Source organism: Lissotriton vulgaris, chromosome 6 (genome assembly GCF_964263255.1).
Source record: "Lissotriton vulgaris chromosome 6, aLisVul1.2, whole genome shotgun sequence".
Classification (NCBI taxonomy): Eukaryota; Metazoa; Chordata; class Amphibia; order Caudata; family Salamandridae; genus Lissotriton; species Lissotriton vulgaris.
In genome coordinates, this window is record NC_141694.1 from 1752662938 (window position 1) to 1752681659 (window position 18722).

Sequence of the window (18722 nt, forward strand, 5' to 3'; positions counted from 1 at the left end):
TGTTAGAGTGATTGGTCCAGGTAAGTTCCATGGTATGGCTGAATTTGACTCTGTTGCAGGATGTGAAGTTAAGGTCTAGTATGTGTCCTGCTCTGTGTGTGGGGTCTTTGACCAGCACAGTGAGGCCAATGTCATCTATTTGTTTCAGGAGATCAGCGGAGTTCATGTCAGTGGGTTCATCCAGGTGGAAGTTGAGGTCTCAGAGGAAGATGTAGTGCTTGGATTCAATGGTGAGCGGGGCAATGAAGCCTGTGATGGTGACGCAGTAGGTGGTTCGTTGTCTAGGCTGTCTGGAGGCAAGGGTGCCATTGATGGTTGTGTTGCCTTTGGTGTGAAGTTGGAAATTCAGGAGTTCCATGATTGGCATGGTTCCGTCTTCTGTGGTGGTGCAGCGGATTGATTCCTTGTGTATGATGGCAATGCCACCTCCGGGTTTGTTGGTGCGGTCCTGGTGTTTCATCTTGTAGCCGCTGGGTGTCATGGTGGCGATGTTGGGTGCCAACGTGGGGGTGAGCCATACCTCTGTGATGAAAGTCATGTCGGGCGAGTATGGAGATGGTGTCCCAGACTTTGGTGGCATGTTTGCAGAGTGATCAGGCATGGACCAGGGGGCATCGGAGTGGTTCCAGGGTGGTGTCGGCTGGCAGGGTGGGAGTGGCACAGGTTTCTATGAAGGTGAGTATTGTTTGGCCAAAATTGTGCACTTGGTAGGAGTAGCCTATTGCCTGTTATTTTTTCCAGCAAGGGACTTCTCTATGCTGCTTTATTTCTCCGAGGTCTACTTAAACCTACTACAACATTTAATGGATCATCACTAAGGTTCGAAAACAAGGTCGAAAACGGGGTCGCGTAAACTGGCATTGGTGGCAGGTGAACAGTCCAGCTGTGGAGCAAGGAGATGCAAGGCAGCAGTTGTTGCGGCGTCCGGGTCCAAGGCTCGGAGATATGAAGTGGATTACCTATGCGTCTCCTGAGAGCCAGGATTCCTGGCACTGGGACCAGTGCAGACACGGACGGTTGCATACAGCTGTTGCTTTTGGCTTGACAGTGGTGCGGCCGTGCTGCGCCCTCCATTAAATAGGCCCGAAAGGGGTGCTGGGGAGGGGGGAAGTGGAAAAAAGGCATGGGAAAAAAAACGCGAGTGGCACTGGTCATTGAGACTAGCGCATTGGAACCTTGAGGGCTGGTGAGGCTGATTTTATTTTCAGGCAGGAGCAGCCTAGCTGCTGCGAAATGAAGGAGGCTACAGGCAGCAAGGAAAGCGGGTGAAGACCTGTTGTGGCATTGTTATGGTCTCTCCTTTTTATGCAACATAGCAGAGCAACTTTGGTGGCTGCACTGCATTGCACGAGTTTCAAGTAAATTTACTGACATCAGAAGGTGAGCAGGTTGACTGGGAGCAAGCACACAGACAATTCATGGAGGCAAGCACACAGACAATGGAGAGAGGGTGGGCGCTAGGGGCTGAGCAGTAAAGATGTGGGAAAGTTACAGAGGGAGATGGCTGAAAAACACACACACTCTCATAGAGGGCTTAAGCAACAAGAACAAATTACCATCTGAAAAGGATAGCAGTGGAAGGGCAAAGTAATGCATCCATTCTCCAGGGGAGAGATGACACACACAGAGAGGAAGCAATCCTACAGAAGCTGACGAATAAGGAGCAAGCAAATGAGACAATGAGGTCAACTTATGTTAAGCAATGGTGGCTTCTAACTAACCTGTAAGGTAGCAAATTAGGTGCTGTGTAGCCTGCATTTTCATGTGTGCTATGTTTAACTACAAATAAGTGAAACCTACTGGGTTGTACAATTGTTGTGTTTATCCTTTCATTATTGATGGATGCACTGCCACTAGGTCAGAGCACTTTTAACACAAATTGGCTTTTGCTTTCAAATGTGGAGAAACATTCAATGTTTTTGCAATATAGCCCATTCAACATGTATATGCTTTTTAAATCGCCACTCAAATGTGTGCACTCAAGATACACATATGGAATTAATATCACTCTTAATTCATACCAGTGCAATTTGATAGGCTTGTATTTCAATATGTAGTATTTTTTCTCATGTCAACCTTCTGCATCGGAGGTACATAATCAGCTTAATTTCTTATTACATGATAGATTTGTTGATGTTAATTACTTTGTTTTTACAATGCGGCAATTTGGTGTGTCCAACATACGCCCTGCTCTGCAAATACTGCAATTATCTTGTGAATTGCTCATTAAGACATCCATGTACTAATTGTAGAAAGTACAGTCACTAGTGCATGTTTAAACATGCACCACTACTGTACAAATAGATGACTATATTAGCTCAGCCTTATTGTTAAAGTTGCCTAAGTATTTTCGTCGGTCAAGTAATAAAGACATCAAATCGGACAATCATACACACATACAAGAATAGAATCACAAAGGCAGAAGTAATAGTGACAGCACGTAAAGTCCTAAATACATGTTTGCCAATAAATAACTATATAAATCAATGTGACCAATCAATGCTGTAGACCTTATGCGGTGTTTGACCGTTGCGGGCATTGGCCATATGCATCCCTATACATTCTAAATAGGGCAGACTCGACATCCTTCACATTTTTGGCAGATGCCCCACATCTGTCAAACTCTTGAAGAGGCTCAATTATGTTCAGAGAAGCACAGGGTGTAGCAAGCATGGGAAGGCTATGAAAAAACTACACAAAATCTGCTGGTACTCTTCAGGGCGGCTGTGGTGGACCCAGAGAAGGCGTTGACAAGCAGAGTTGAGAGCAAAGAAACTGGCTGTGAATGGATCTGTAAGAACTTGAAGCTAGATACATTGGTTACAATTCGTCAAACTCTTGGAGGACATAAACGTATAATACAAGGAGTTTCAGGATCTCTTGCAAGAATTTTGTTGGGGTAATGTATCATCCTCTGGTACAGCTGTAAGCATGGTAGGTCAGTAGTATTGGTCAAACCTTGCTACTTGCTACTGGAAAGCGGAATTCCCAATTTGGGACACTGAGAAGTCAAGCAACTTAATCAGCAGTCAGCAAGCTATCACACTCTGGGAATTTTTCAACTCTTAAGGAAACAAAGTCTGGATTCAAAAGAAAGAGACAAAACAAGTAGTCTATTTATTGGCCCTGCATGTGGTTTGCTTGCAATTCCTGCATAACTTTTCAACAACGGGTGAAAAGGTTAAGGACTTTTAGTGGTAAATGTGCTATTTTCAAATCCTAAAATAGGGTTTGGTGATTAATATCACTCATAGAGAAGACATGAAGTATCACCGGTACACCGGTTCAGAAATAGGTTTGCCCAGTGCTTCACGTAGGCATGGAAAACGAGAGGCCTCATGGCCATAATACGGTGCACTAGGTCTTTTACATTTGCAGGCCCTCACACTATTGCTGCAAAACGGTAAACAACATTTACCACAAATCTTTTCCCCCGCAGGGAATCACAACGCGGTCATTACAACGACCGCGTTGTGATTCTGCATACCATCGGAACAACGGCTTGCGGAGGGGTGGGGAAGGTGTTGGATTTGAAATCCAACACCTTCCCTATTGTCCGCACAGACTGGAATTGGAATAGTAAATTATACTATTCCAACATGCAGCGCCCCTCCGCAACTCGTTGTTCCGACTTGCGGAGTAATGGTATGCGGAATCACAACGCCGTCGTTGTAACAACAAAAGACTGCGGGATAACAACATACATTCGCTTCAAGGAGCTAATGTTGAAAGAGCAAATGAAGAATGTGCACATTGTGAGGATGGAGATAAGCAAGTCGTTAGTTTGAGCAGTCAGGCATGGAGAGTCAAGAAAGGAGAGGTCATGGGCTGGGCGGAAGGTGGTCATTTTAGGGGCAAAGTGAGAAGAAGCACTGCCTGGAGAGGAACTGAAAAGGTCGGTTCAGGCAGAGCGAGGATGAAGTTCAGAGTGAGGGTCGTTGCAAAAAACCTGGCATGTGAATGAAGGCACATCAATAGCTCCCAGGTGGATCAATGCCACTGGATCACCTACTTGTGAGTATAAAGATTGAATTTAGGAAAATCTGTGCATTCTAACAGGTGTGGGCTTAATTCACTACAATTCGACACATCTGTAGCTGACAAAGGTTCGTAAAAGGAAATACCTAGACTTGAAAGCTGTGTCCCACTGACATGAAGTCATGTGATAACCTAAGGCGATTCTCACGAGCACCCACCCCTCTTTGACAAAGAAGCAGGTGTCATTCAATTGCAGCAACTGTGTCAATTCTTACCTTTATATGACAGTTACACAATAGCAGCATTTGCTATTCCCTATAAGCCAATTGACTTGCACTGTGTCTAGCATGAAGTGCATTATACACCATGCATGTCTCCATTAGTGTGACTGTGAGTCTATCTTTTATTTGATAAGAAAGATGAAAGAAAAGGATTTATCTCCAAAGGAGAGTATTAAAGTGATTACACTATATATTTATAATATTAACTGTTTGGCCAGAATTTTGCACTTGGTAGGTGTAGCCCATTGCCTGTTATTGGTTCCGGAAGGGTACATCTCTAGGCTGCTTTATCTCTCTGAGGTCTATTTAAATCTACTACAAAACTTGATGTATAATTACAAAGAATTCAAAAACGAGGTCGAGTAATAGCCAGCAAGGAAAAATATGACCAGATGCCCAGCTAATGGTGAGTACCTATTTGGTGCTTAGTAAAGTTCCAGATCAGAATGTGCATGGAATGATTTTTCATAATATTTATGGTCACGCTTCTGGCTATTTGTCAGATCAATTTAAATTGTTTTTACAATCCACAAAGAACACCATTCTCAGCCATGGATCCCAAGCGTACTGTTTCAAGTGGCCATTGCGTCAATTTAGGTGGGAAAATATCATGCATACCCAGAGCACAAAACTTAATCTATGCACTACTACTTACTTGTGCTGATTTTAAGTTTGTAACTAACTTTTTAATTTTGTTTAGCAATGCAAGAGAGTCTTTTTTTCTGAGAAGGCAACTCATCTGTACAAACTGAAACATATTCAGATATTTAAGATATGACTGTGAAATAATAAAGAGTCTGTGGCAAAATAACTTGGAAAAGTGGACCGCCTCTATCTATAATAAGTTGATTTTGAACAATCCCTGCTAGTCATGTATTAAGAACCCTTTCACTGTGATTCAAAACGGATCTGAAAATTAACAAAACGACAACGTTTTGATCTCTGTAGTGAATGCTAAAATAATGTTCTTACAGCTTGAAGAGGATCATGTTAAAACCAGATGAATATATTGACCTAAGGGAAAGAAGCGAGGTCCTTATTAAGAAAGGCTCATTAAAACTTTTGAGATCTACAGATCTTGAGATTTCAGTTGCTTTTGGGGAGAAAATATAAGGGGAAAAGAAGGCCCAGGTGGTTGATTTTCCACTAGAAAGCCTTCCTCTTTGACTTAAGTGACAGGATACTATCCTCAATTTTTATAATATAGTTTTGTTTTATCATAAAACTTACTTATTTGCTGCTACAGCGACTGCTGTTGAGACAACCGCGCTTCTTGATTCTTTTCCACCAAATCCTCCTCCCATTCTCTTCACTCGAACCAGAATTCGATTCGATGGAACTCCCAGAGCGGTGGCCACCAGGACCTATATTTTACAAAAATAAATTTTAAGAAACAATTCATAGATGTTTAGTATGGACTTGGGTAAACGAACACCATTATTTAAGGTTTTTATTTAATCCTTTATATTTTGAGGAACATGTGATGAATTCCATTTCCGATGGTGCCTTTAAAGAGTGTAAAGTATTTTTCTGAATCCTATAAATAGTACACCACAGGTTGAGGTATTTACCAGGAGCAGTAAATACCACTGATTCCAGATGTTCCTTATTAAAATAGGAATTTACATGCAGAATTGACGTGTTGCCCACTTAATTCTGAATGCTTCTGAAATGTAAACAACATTTCCCCGAATAGATTTTGTCAAATTTGTCCAACCAAATGTACTTGTGGGAAATATAGATGTTGCGGTGTTTTATAACACTAGATGGTTGTGGTTTTACCAAAGATTGGAATGTACAGGCACACACCTAATAAGGTTTTAAATGTATCGCTGTCCCTATTATCAGGTAATCAGTTACATTACAAATATGTCCATCTATTTAACAATCTTAATTTGCAGAACACTACTTTATTCAACTTCTAAATTATTGGGCATCGCTTTTGGAAGTGACTCTTCATTGCATATAAACAGAAGGTGCCAAAATAAAGCTTGGTGCAAACACCAAACCGAGAATTGCAAAATTAAGTCAGTTTTCAGGCATTAGTTACGACATGTGCGACCTGAATGAAGTTAAAACAGCTAGGTACACTGCTAATTTGTTGGGAACAGCTCCTTTCTTTTGAGTTTTTCTGTGTGTTCCACACTAACGTTGCTATTTTGGGCAATGGGCATGCTAATGTATGAGTTCTCTGCAATTCACAGAACTCCCCTGGGGGCATATCAGCAACAGCCGGCGATAATTATCGGTAAGCAAGCTTAGCGCGTGGATAATTATCGCCGGCTATCGCTGGTTTATATCGTCGAGATAGCGTGCTATCAGCAACGCTTATCTCCGATGCGATATATAAACCAGCGATAGTTGCAAAAAGGTGCGATTATTGCTGGAAATTCATCGAAAAACGCACAGCGACAGGCGATATCTTGTTGCTAGGGCTGGGTGGTCTCAGCCCTATAATAAACCACCCATAGGCTAACATGGTTTAGTCAAAAGAAAAGCAGGCATAAAGAAACCTGCAATAAGCGTGGTTAGCGCCCCTTTTATCATCGCTGCACAGGTTAACCTGCAGATTGATAATAGGAGTAATGTCGCTTAGCGATATTTTTCTGCTCATTTCTGTGTGTTATGCTCACTTTGCATCTCATTAGCGATGCAAAGCTGGGCGTTGATGTAACAGGTGCTAAGTCAACAAAACACGCAATAGCGTGTCTTTGCTGATAAGGCGATGAAATTATTGCCGCTTTTCGCCCAAAAAAGGACGCTAAAGCGGCAATAATGTTATCGCCTCTCCTTGATGATATGCCCCTTCGTTTTTTTAGGGATGGCTGTGGCGTTGACAGGTCAGAAAACCTAGCTACCTTGCACAGCTGGTTTCATTGTTCTGCTCGATCTGCGTACATTTTAATTTCTTTGTCAGAGTGAGTGGTTTTGTTATTTATTGAATTGTTTTCAAGAAACACCTTCTTTAGATTTTCTGTCTCAGAATTTTGTTACCGCACTATTGCCTTGTTTCTTCTTTGCTGTGGCCCTTATCTTTCTTTAACTGCATTCGGTCTGCTGCTAATTGTATGGGAAAGGGTTACGGGGCATATTATCAAAAAGGGCGTTAAAATTATCGCCGCTTTAGCAGCAGGAAACTGCCGCTAAATCGGCGATAATGGGCTTCGATAATATGCCCTTGTGAATTCCCATAGAAACCCATGTTCTGGTGTGAACATGGGCTTCTATTGGAATTCTCAAGGGCATATTCTTAAGCCTATAATCGCCGCTTTAGCTGCAGTTTCCTGCTGCTAAAGCTGCAATAATTTTTACGCCCCTTTTGATAATATGCCCCTTCCTTTCTTCTGGGTTTCTGGGAAGCCTGTCCACCATCTTAAGGCTTTTTATGTGTTCCACACAAGAGAAACCATTTTAGGTAGTGAGTGGTCTAGTGGTTGTTTTTTTCCGTGATATTTAGACAGTCCTTGGACTATTTAAGGATGGCTGCTTTCTGCATAGGTCAGAAACTGAAGCTACTTTGTACAGCTGGCTTTATTGATCTGCTTTTATTTGTAATCTAATAATTTAGTGTTTCTCCTGTTTCAGAAGTTTCTAACCACACTATAGCCATGTTCCTTCCCTCAAAGGCTCTCATCTCTCTTTATTTTCTGTTTGGTCCACTACTAATTATAGCTGTAAGAGCTTCTTTTTTTCTGGGTTTGTAAGGTGCCCGTCTTCCATCTTAGGGCTTTTTGTGTGGTCGACACTAAATTGGCCATTTTGTGCTGGCATGTTCTAACTCCTATATTCTCTGTTGTGTGCAGGCCACACTGGGACGATTTAGTGATGGCTATGGCATGGAGTTTGATTCTTGCAGGTTAACAGAGAGCTTATATCAGCTCTTTGTTATTCCCCACTGAGTAACCCAATACCTTGTCCCGCTATCTTCTACAGAAATTCTTGAAGATACAAGTGTCACTACTCATGCTTCTTTTTCTTTTGAATCTCCTACTCTCTTCTCATTTTTAACTGAGCTTCCTTATCACCATATATCTTTCACACATGGTATGCGAATTTGTGAATCTGCTCTGATCCTCTCAGAATAAAATGCAATAATCAAAACATAAAGAGAGAGCCTTTTAATTTAAAGAGTTCCTTTATTGATGCACACTTGATATACATCAATAATGGAACTCAGGTTATACAAAACATCAAAATCATCAATCCATTCGAATTTGTATGTAGTTTCTTTGATTAAAACCGGGTTCAAGGAGGACTCTGGACCGGTTGAAGCAATATCCATTCCCCAGGTGTTCAAATTAAATAGCTTGATTGCCCCTTATGCCTTAAAGATGATATCACATATATTTATAAATCTAGTCATACTGCTCTAACCTTTTCCCTGTGTCATATTAAAGAGTCATAGACTCTACCAGTGACAATATCCATCAGTTTCAATCATTCCTTTAAGGCATTGCTGATATATAGACTTCCCAGTCCTGTAAAGGGGTTTCTTGTGCCGATGCTTCCGTGAATTTCCACCATTTGTCTCAAAACAGACAACATAATTGTCCTGGTCATTTCAGTTAAGTGTTAATGATGAAACAGGTGCCATTGACCAAGAGATATTCAGTTTTTGTTCTCTTTCTCAAATAGCATCTAACCCACCCACTCAGACGGGCTCATTTTTAATGACAGTCTTGCACGGCTTTCCTTAATTCTGTTGGTAGATGCACTAGAGGTAATGTGGTACAATCACAAGGCCATTATGTTATTTCAGGCCTTCTGCAAATAAAGAAAAAACATCTCATGGTAGATAATTCTACGATGCGTGGTCTAAATGAGATATTTCCAATTTAGCTACTATGCTTTTTCCTCATTCAGTTAACATCAACACCACCCTATTTAATAACTGGTTAGTGAAAGCATTAGGCATCCCACTAAAACCTTGAGTTCCATTAAACTAAAAGTTCCATGTGTCAATGCCGTCTGCCCCGTTGTATGCAGAAGAACTTTCCATACCAAGAGACAATGCAAGAAAATTGAAAGACAATGCTTGTATTATTCTACAGCAAGAGCGATATACAAAATGAGTTGCGTAGATGTACAAAATGTCTACTAAAGCTAATCACTATCATGAGCAAAATCAATTGGTAAAAGTATCAATCCTGAGAGATTTTCTCTATTTTTAACACTTTTGCCCAACCTCAGCTGCCACTTCTGTGACTCTAACTCACCAGCTTTGCGTTCAGCTCTTGGAATTCTTTCAAGACAATATTACAAACCTACTGAGCACTTTTCCACCTGCTATCATAGATACTGCTTTACAGCAGTCAGATCATATTTTTCTGTCGCCCAACTATTCTACTCCAGCTTGTGCCAATCTTATCCAGACCCCAGGGAACCAAGTTGATGCTATCTGCAAGCGTTTTAAACATTTCATTAGGCTCTACTTTAGAGCCATGCCTTGCTAAAGTTGCCAAAGCACTTGCACCGTGTGTTGTGCCTTTTCTTACCATACTTTGCAAAGCCTCTTTGAGTTCTGATATTGTATCTGACCCCTGGAAAAAGTCTTCCCAAATGAGAAGGCCGACTGCAGATCTTTGTATCAGATCTAACTACCGCCCCATCTCCCTACTGCCTTTGGTACCCAAGATTCATCAAAGTTTTGTGAACCAGAAATTGCCCAAACACATTGAAGGTCATCAATTATTAAATACTCATGTATAAGGATAACACATCTCCAGGAAAATGCTAAATCAATCTCTTATTTATTTATTTATTTATTTATTTATAGAGTTTTATATAGCGCGGACAAGACCCGTGGGTATCAGAGCGCTTCACAAGGAAAGAAATACACATATCAACATTCAAATAGCATTGATAATAACAAATTGATCTGAGGTAGCAGGTACTATACTCAACGCTGTGATTAGCTATGAGTGTTCCTATTATCTGTGCAATTACCAGTAGGTGCTTAACATGTAAAGAAATTACATATAGACATTATATTAACATTAATAGTAACAAATAGATATGAGGTAGAAGGCAGTGTATTGTAGGGACGTGATTAGATATATATACCCCTATTAAATGCCCAATTAGCAATAGATGACGAGCAGGCTGAGCTCAGGTCAGAAATATCCCATCTAGCTCGGTGGGGTAGGGTTATAAGGCATTCAAGTGCATCGCAAGGATGAAATGGGTAGATAAATACAATGAGGTAGCAGTTAAATGTTTGATTGTGAGATATAGTTATCGGTGTCTAGCCTCAGCTTGAACACGACAGCAGTCATGTTTCATGACGAGGAGCGACCTCCATTCTTGTAGGTGAACGTCTCAGTCATCTTAATTTTTCTATGTCGGGTATTTACTCATCAAGTGGCTCTTCAGTTCCCGTTTGAATGTCATGGTATTTTGAATCATCCTGATGTTTGGAGGGAGGGAGTTCCATATTCTGGGGGCCGCTCCGGAGAATGCTCGGTTGTAGGTCTTTTTCTTGTGGAAAAAGGCTGGTCGTAGTAGTAGTTCTTTAGCGCTTCTGGTTATTCTGTTACCCCCTGAAAGCTTAAGTTTCTTAGCCAGGTATCTAGGCGTGTTATGGTGGACCGCTTTGTGTGTAATGCAGGCCATCTTCATTTGGATTCTGGCCTCGTAAGGTAGCCAGTTTAGTGCTTTCAGGTGCGGGGAAATGTGATCGAATTTTCTCGTTCCCATAATGAGTCTAGCCGCTGCGTTGAGGCAGGCTTTTAGTGGTGCTGTGGCTGTTTTCGGGAGACCCGCTAATGTGGTGCAGCCGTATTCGATCCTCGAGATGACTAGTGATTGGATAGCCAGTTTTAGATCCGACTCTGAGATAAAGGGTTTCACTTTCCTTAAGTAATTCAAATGGAAGCGGGCGCTCTTGGCCATTGCGTTAATATGATCTTTCATGTCGAGGTTTTCGTCTAGTATAATTCCAAGTGATTTGACTGAATTAACTAGGGTCGGGGTACAATTTAGCGCCGTCACCAGTTTGGACCATTCTTTAACTTCAGATTGGCTCTTTGTCGGTGAAATTAGCAAGAATTCTGTTTTCTGGGAATTCAGTTTCAGATGGTTTATTGTTAACCATCGCAAAGCTCTCTTTAGTGTTCTGTTCATTAGGTCGATGTCCTCAAGGGAGGCTATTTTTATGTATAGTTGCGTGTCGTCTGCATACATATGATAGGATACCTGTGATTCTTGAAGGATCTCCGTGAGAGGTTCAACATATAAGTTGAATAGATCTGGGGAGAGCGTTGATCCTTGTGGAACTCCGATTGCATTGGGGCTCGGGGCTGAGATTGCTTGGTTAACCAGGTATCGTTGAGTCCTGTTCTGTAGGAAAGAATTGAACCATTTCAGCACGTTCCCTGACAGACCCATCCTGTCTTGTAGTCTGGTCATTAGCAATTCATGCTTTACCGTGTCAAAGGCTGATGACAGGTCTAGGAGGATCAATAAGCATGTTTGATTTCGGTCTAGGGCTTGTAGGGCGTCATCAACAATATGCAGGATCGCAGTTTCAGTGCTGTGACCAGTTCTGAATCCTGATTGGCAATCGTCAAGTAGCGAAAATTTAGCGATGTGTTGACTTAGTTGGCCCTGCACGCATTTCTCAATGAGTTTGGCCAGTAGAGGGATGTTGGTCACTGGTCGGTAGTTGTTCGGGTCAGTTGCGTCAGCTTTTTGAGGATGGGCATTATCTGCCCTGTTTTTAGGCAGTCCGGGAGGGTCCCTTGTGTAAGTGAGGCATTTATTATATCGGTCCATATCGGAACTAGAGTGTGGCTGACTTCTCTTACACATTTTCCCGGTAGAGGGTCTTGGTAGTGGTTGTTTGGCTTAAGTTCCGCCAGCGTTTTGGCGATTTTTCCCTGGTCGTATAATTCAAATGTGTCCCATTTCGCCTTATTTTTTGTTTGAGGACCCTCTGCTGAGACGATGGCCTCATTTTTAGGTGGAGGAAGGGTCATAATGTTAGTTGCTGCATTTGTGAGTTCAACTTCTAGCACTCTTATTACTTCAAGACTAGACTCTTGTAATTAGCTCTTTGTAAGATTGCTACCGTCTCAATAAATTCCATTTGACCTAGAATGCAGCTGACTACCTCATTTGTGGCCATACAGGGAAAACAAAGATGTCCCCAAGTGCTTAATTTGTAAAGAAAGTAACAAGGCCCTTCTCAGGAGGCCACTGCAGCTTGCACCATTCAATGCCACTGCCAGCAATTTTGTAAAATAGTATCAAGAAAAAATGTTAAACGCCCTGCATCAATGTTAATGGAAAAAATACAAAAATATAAAAATGCCCGAAATAAATAATTAATGATAAAATAGCATCTTAAAAATCAATCAATGTAGGAGTAACATCCTGCCTGGCTGAGGTTCTTGTCTGGGATATTCCGTTAGTTCCAAAACTGCTCTTCTTTCATAGCACAGAAGGGATAGATGGGAACCGTTACAAGCGACTACTATTTTGGTGGTTTAAGCTAGTGAAAAGGGACATTACCTGCCAATGGAAAGCGAGTACACCACCATCCCTAGGGGCATAGAAAAGAGGGTTGGACTACTGCATGGCGCTGGAGGTAGCGGTGTTCCAGGCTAGCGGATGCCCTCAGAAACATCAGAAGACATGGCAGAGATGGGCAAATTTTAGAGTAATATTTTTGGTGCCTGTTTGCACTGCAGAATCTCAACTAGATGCCGAAATATGGCACTATGGTCACACCATACAAGGAACCAAGATGGAGACTGGGGCTACATTTGACTAGAGTTACTGTCAAATATTTGCGTTGGGAGGGGGGTGGTTAAGGATGCACTGTGCATTTTTTCTGTTTTGAATATTCATGGGGTATTATCCTGCACATGTATATGGGCCGCTTTGGCTCTGATGTGTGGCAAAACCCAATGAAATGTGTTATTAAAAAAAAGCAATCAAAGCTAAACAATATAATAAAAATGGAAAACTGTGGTAACAGAATTACATTCAGAATTAGAAAAAATCACTAACAAAAACCGACTTCCATGAATTTTGACCCGGATATATCTGGAGGCCGTGTACATGCTATGTCCAGAAGAATAGGTAACTCAACTTGGTTCCCTTTGTAAAAAACAGTGATATTGTGAGAATTGATCAGAAGGGGCTAATATTAAAGTTGTGTCCACGGAAGACTCTAGGTATAGTTTTTGAAGGAGCTCCTGGTTCTCAAAGATACCTGCAATAAACATTTGGAAAATATGCTAAAAATGTTTCCTTCTTTCTGATGTGTCTGGCATCTTTAGAGCTGTACCCTATAAAGAAAATGACAGCACATTCATTTCCAGGAAGGAGCCCAGTTCCCACATGCTAGTCCTCAGTACCAACAGGTGGGTGTCTATTTCAGGATTCCAGCACTCCAGGTACCTGCAGCATGCAGCATAGTTCAGTAGTTTCATTCACCCAGATAGGACATTTCCTAAGCCAGGGCTTGGAATTGCTTTCCCTTGGCTCGATGGGCCTATAGTATAGTTCAGGAGTTGGCAGAGTACAAGCCCAGAATAAATCATTCCTAAAGGGACAAATTCATGCTTAAGGTCTGACCCCCCTCAGGCATGTCCTGCCCAGTTGAAATGTATTCCAATGTTTCTTCTAAGTCAAGTCATAAACAGTGAGCAAGAGACGTGCCAGGGCTTTTGTCTGATACTTCCCCTATACTGTTGGATGACACACTTTAGGGGCTTGGAAATTACACCCAAAATCAAACCACTTACACTGCTGTGTCAAGGTTTTTCAGGATTGCTTTCCAGAACTCCAAACCCAAAAGATCCCTATGGGAAAAATGTCCTATGTTTTTATATTTTTAGGCTTAGTGAACTGAAAAGTATGCTGCTTGGTTTGAATTCATTAGTAAAAAGAGAAGACAAAAGGCATTTGGCAAAACAGGAACAGTTTGTTTAATTAAACAACTCGGCCGAGAGAACAGTTACAGGCACAAGATCAGAGGACTGTTTCAATTTACACTGGGTTCGCATTAGGCTTATATACCATATTACAACAGCAATAAAGGTTTTACGCTGTACCAAACTTGGTGAGGAATATTAGTTGCTGTCTTAGAGTCATGGATTAATGGTCAATGGTCATTGATTACTACAGGTGGGCCTCAACCATGCGTGGACACAGTCCAGAGAGTCTATTTGTTCCTAACTCATGCGGCATCTGACTGTATGGTTTTTTTTTTAAGCATGCGTACCTCTGCCCTCGTGTTTTCATGCTAGCTATGCACCCTCCCACCTGTGACCCATCAATCAGTAATCCCATGCCTAAGTTGCAGGACCTGCCCGACTACATACATGCGTACCAAGGGAGATGTGGAGTTCGGGGTGGGTGTTTTTGTATGAATACGGCCCATACTTTTTGTTGATAAACGCATCAATATCCATGTGAACAAGTCCTTTGCCAAATTGAAAAGTTCGAGATTTCCCTCCTAGAAGGAAAAATGGCATTGCTATGAGCCTGTCAACCATTAAGACAATATATTCTGTGATTCACTGGAACCAGCAGGTGTGCCCGCCCTCCCAAAATGAAAGGATGATTTGGTAGAAGTGACATGAATTACCTTGGCCACATTTCTATTTTTGAACTCCAAAACGCTTTGTTCAGCATCTGAGAGCCGATTTTGCATAAGGCTTAAAGAAGGCAAGAATTCTGTAGACCTCCTGTATACCTAGACACTGCAATAATTTTGACGTTTTGCCATATCTCCATACACCAGGTAAAATGAAAACATGTTGAAAATGGGTTTGTCTCAAAACTACTGGACTTAGGTTCAAAATATGAAATAACTGCTTGCCACTACTAGATAATTACCAATTTATGGTTGCATCCCATGAGTTGAGTTGCACTACTACAAGCCTTGCAATGTACGCTGTGATCAGATAGACATCATTCAGAAAAAAGCATTGGCAATGCCAATAGAGATATCGTAGGAATGCACTGTCAAGCCAGACCTAAAAATCCATGTACATTAATGACTGCCTCATCCCATCTGTGCTGCTTTCAGAGAAGAACGCTATCAATTACCTAGCTCTTGAAGACACTTCAATCGCATTACAATGCCATATGGGTGCCTCTCATAATTCAACCTCAGGCAGCTCGGTGAATAAATAATATGATCACATCTGTGTGGATGTAAAACATTTTTTTTGTGTAAGCACACAACGTCTGCTCAATCAAAAAAAATGGCTCCAGGCTCCCAGTATGTGGGTGTAGCCAAAGCCCATCTCCTGGTGGTTCTCACATAATTGTGTTGCGAAGAGCTGTGCTGTCAAGCCAGAGCATAAAAAGGGACCATAAATCAATCAATCAATAAAACATTTATTTTACCTAAAATAAAACTGTAATCAAGCAGACATCCATACAGTTAAACAGCAAACCTATCCCAGGCTTTAACGCTGGCCAAGGTAGCAGCTTTGCAAGGGATGTATGTCGTTACTACGCATGCTTTTACAACGCATGCCTTTACCACGCAACCTTTACAACGCAAGTCGTAACAACGACTTGTGTTGGGGGGCGCTGGATAGTGAATAGTTTAATTTACTATTCCAACTCCAGTCCCCGTGGATAGCAGGGAAGGTTTTGGATAGTAAATTAAACCATTCCCTATCCGACAGCGCCCACCAGCGCAAGTCGTTGTAACGACTTGCGTTGTAAAAGTTGCGTGGTAAAGGTAGTGCGTGGTAAAAGTTGCGTTGTAAACGCTGTTCCCCCTTTGCAAGTAATAAAGCTACCATTTGTCATTAAAAGCAAAACATATATAAGTTGGCTGGTCCAATAAAAGAGCAAAAAAAGGTGGGGTGCATCAATGTGCATCAATGTCAGGATTGAGCGATGGTCCCTTTCGTACACGACATCATAAAATGGGAAATGCCCACCTAAACCTATTTTAATAGACAACATTCATATGCGTCAGGGACCAGCTTTGAAAATGGCTCCATACACTCGCTTTTGACAGCAGGCACGATCTCACTGCTGGCTTCCATATTTCCAAAGTCTGCAAGAACAGGGCCTGCATTGGAATATAATTTCGTCCAGCCAGAATTTATCTTTCTCATTTGTAAATTATGGTGTCTTGAAGGATTCAGGGCTGCAGTGTTCTGGTATTCATGAGCCACAGGAATTTTTAATGAACTTTCAAATTCAGGCAGTGCTTTATAATTCCATAATTCAGCTATGTTCCTTTGCCTAGGCAAGTATCACTTGCACATGGCCTGCCCTGAGCTCTGCAGCATTATTGAGTGGAGAAGAAGCTTCTTCATAGTATTGATTTCTATGAGAGAAAAGCCATAGTCTGTTGATGTACCACAGGGTGCAGGAAGCATAGTTAAATGAAGCATCAGTATGAGACCGTGTTAGAAATGGAGTTTCTGGTTGGCTAGGATATGCACCTAAGCCAGGCAGATCCCATCACTCTAGTCAGGTCAAGTAAGTTACTCACCAAAGATAACCTGTGCTCCCTCTCTGGTAGGTTGGTGCAGAGCAGTCAGGCTTATCATCAGAGGCAATGTGTGAAGCGTTTGCACAACACCCTCACACCCGTAACACAATGAATACACCACAAAAGAAACTCCACACAGGATTACATAAAAATATATAGCATATTGTACATAAAAACATTAACCAAAAGCAACATGGATCATAAATACTGCGCAAACTATGCAAATAGTGGAGTAGTACTCGTTATACTGACCAAGCAAAAATCAAGACAACATGCATTATAACATCAGGACATCAAATTAGGTTATAGCAGAAAACATATGACTCTCCATGTAGCATTAGCATTTTGCTTGCCATTCAGGTCCTGAAATGGTATTCATTATTCTGAATAAACAATAATCAAAATGGTATGCGTCATAGTATCAGGGCAAGTTATGCAGCAGTAATGGAGTAAGCACACATGAAGCATAATATATATTGCCAAGATAACAAAAACCCACAGCACCCTTCACTTCTATTAGGCCGTTTACGGTGACCAGTTCATCATGTAGGACACAGAAGTCTCAGGGTGCCTCTCACATGGAATATGGGAGTTACTGTTTCCCGAAATAAATGAGGCTAGGGCCTCCGTTGAGGACTCACCCATCATACATCCACAACATTCAGTGCTTCAAGTGTCCCCAAATAGGTGTAAAAGTAGAGGGGCACCCACACTGCAGAATACTGCGGGTAGACCTTGCTGGGTCCCCTGCGTGCATATTGAAGAAGGCACCTGCTGATCAACACAGCATTTCAAAGCAAAAGTGGGTTTGAACTTGCAGTGTGTTCAAGACCCACCCGGGCCTCTCGGACCGCTGTTAATAATGTTCAAATAAAAACAGACCTGCCCATGTCCTCTCCACAACGCCGTATGGCTGTGATTCCAAGCAACCGGAAGCGCATGAAATGCCCAGTTGCCCGCAACCTGTAGGTTGGCTGTGGAAATCCTGGTGGACAGTGCAGAGTGAAAAATGGCATCAGCAGAAGCCTTCCCAGGTGCTGTAGCAACTCTCATGGCCATGGACTGGGGAAGGACTTTTCAACGACAGGAGCGTCATCTGGGATGGCAAGGCAGCTGGAGGCAGGGCGCTGGGCTGACCTCACGCAGCGGAGAGCACCCACATTGTAGCAACGAACATAGCGCTCAGCCCAACAAAGCACAAGGTGATAAGCAAATAAGCTCCCTACTCTCTCCAGACGTTGGACCTCAACGAGGCGCCACTCCCCAGCTGACGGGGAAACCTGTGGGTGAACAGCGCAAAGGGGCTGCATTAAGGCATTGTATGCATGGGGGAATTTCACCAAGAGAGCCCTGTTAGCCTGAGCGGTGCAGGGGCTATGATGAAGCACCCCACTGGGGATTTATAAAGAGCTCCTTTTGCGCTGTTCGCAGGAGAAGCCAAGAAGCAGGTAACAGTGCTACCCACACCCTCGGCTCCTTGGGAGGCACTTTAGAGTCATGAATGGGCAAGCATACCAGCACAATTAAGTTAGCCCAGGAAGACTATCAGTATGCAGGTTTGTGCAGATGCCTTTCTGGTCATACCCAGCCCTTCCTGTGTTGTGGCTGTCTGGAAAGTATGCACAAAGTGTAGCCGTCAACCGGGCCAGACATGGATTGGAGTCAGGCTGCAAAGCACTAGATTTATAAGCACAGAGAAATGCTCACTTTCTAAAAGTATTTCGAAAATAGTAATAAAAAATCCACCTACCCCAGTAAGCGTGATATATCACTGCCATTCTGAACATACCAAACATGCCAACGCAACTTCTTTCAAATCAGGAATGACCACTTAAACACATAGAAGGGAATTCCCAATGCAAGCTTTACGAGAGGATTAGGCCTCACAGTAGTGAGAAACAAAGTTGTTTGTCACTACCAGGAGATCCCACACAGTAAAGGCACATGTCCTGCGTTTTACTAACATAGCACCCTGCCAATAGGGCTAC

The 18722-nt window shown here is 42.2% G+C and overlaps 1 protein-coding gene across 2 annotated transcripts in view; it reads right to left on the reverse strand.

Moving 5' to 3' along the window:
• LOC147709418 (xanthine dehydrogenase/oxidase-like) overlaps positions 1–18722 on the reverse strand; it is a 379031-nt gene that overhangs the window by 101279 nt on the left and 259030 nt on the right. For both annotated transcript variants that reach the window (XM_086927988.1, XM_086927987.1), the window contains exon 22: positions 5490–5623. In XM_086927988.1, the coding sequence (XP_086784114.1) occupies positions 5490–5623 (134 nt within the window). The remainder of the gene's footprint in view (positions 1–5489; positions 5624–18722) is intronic.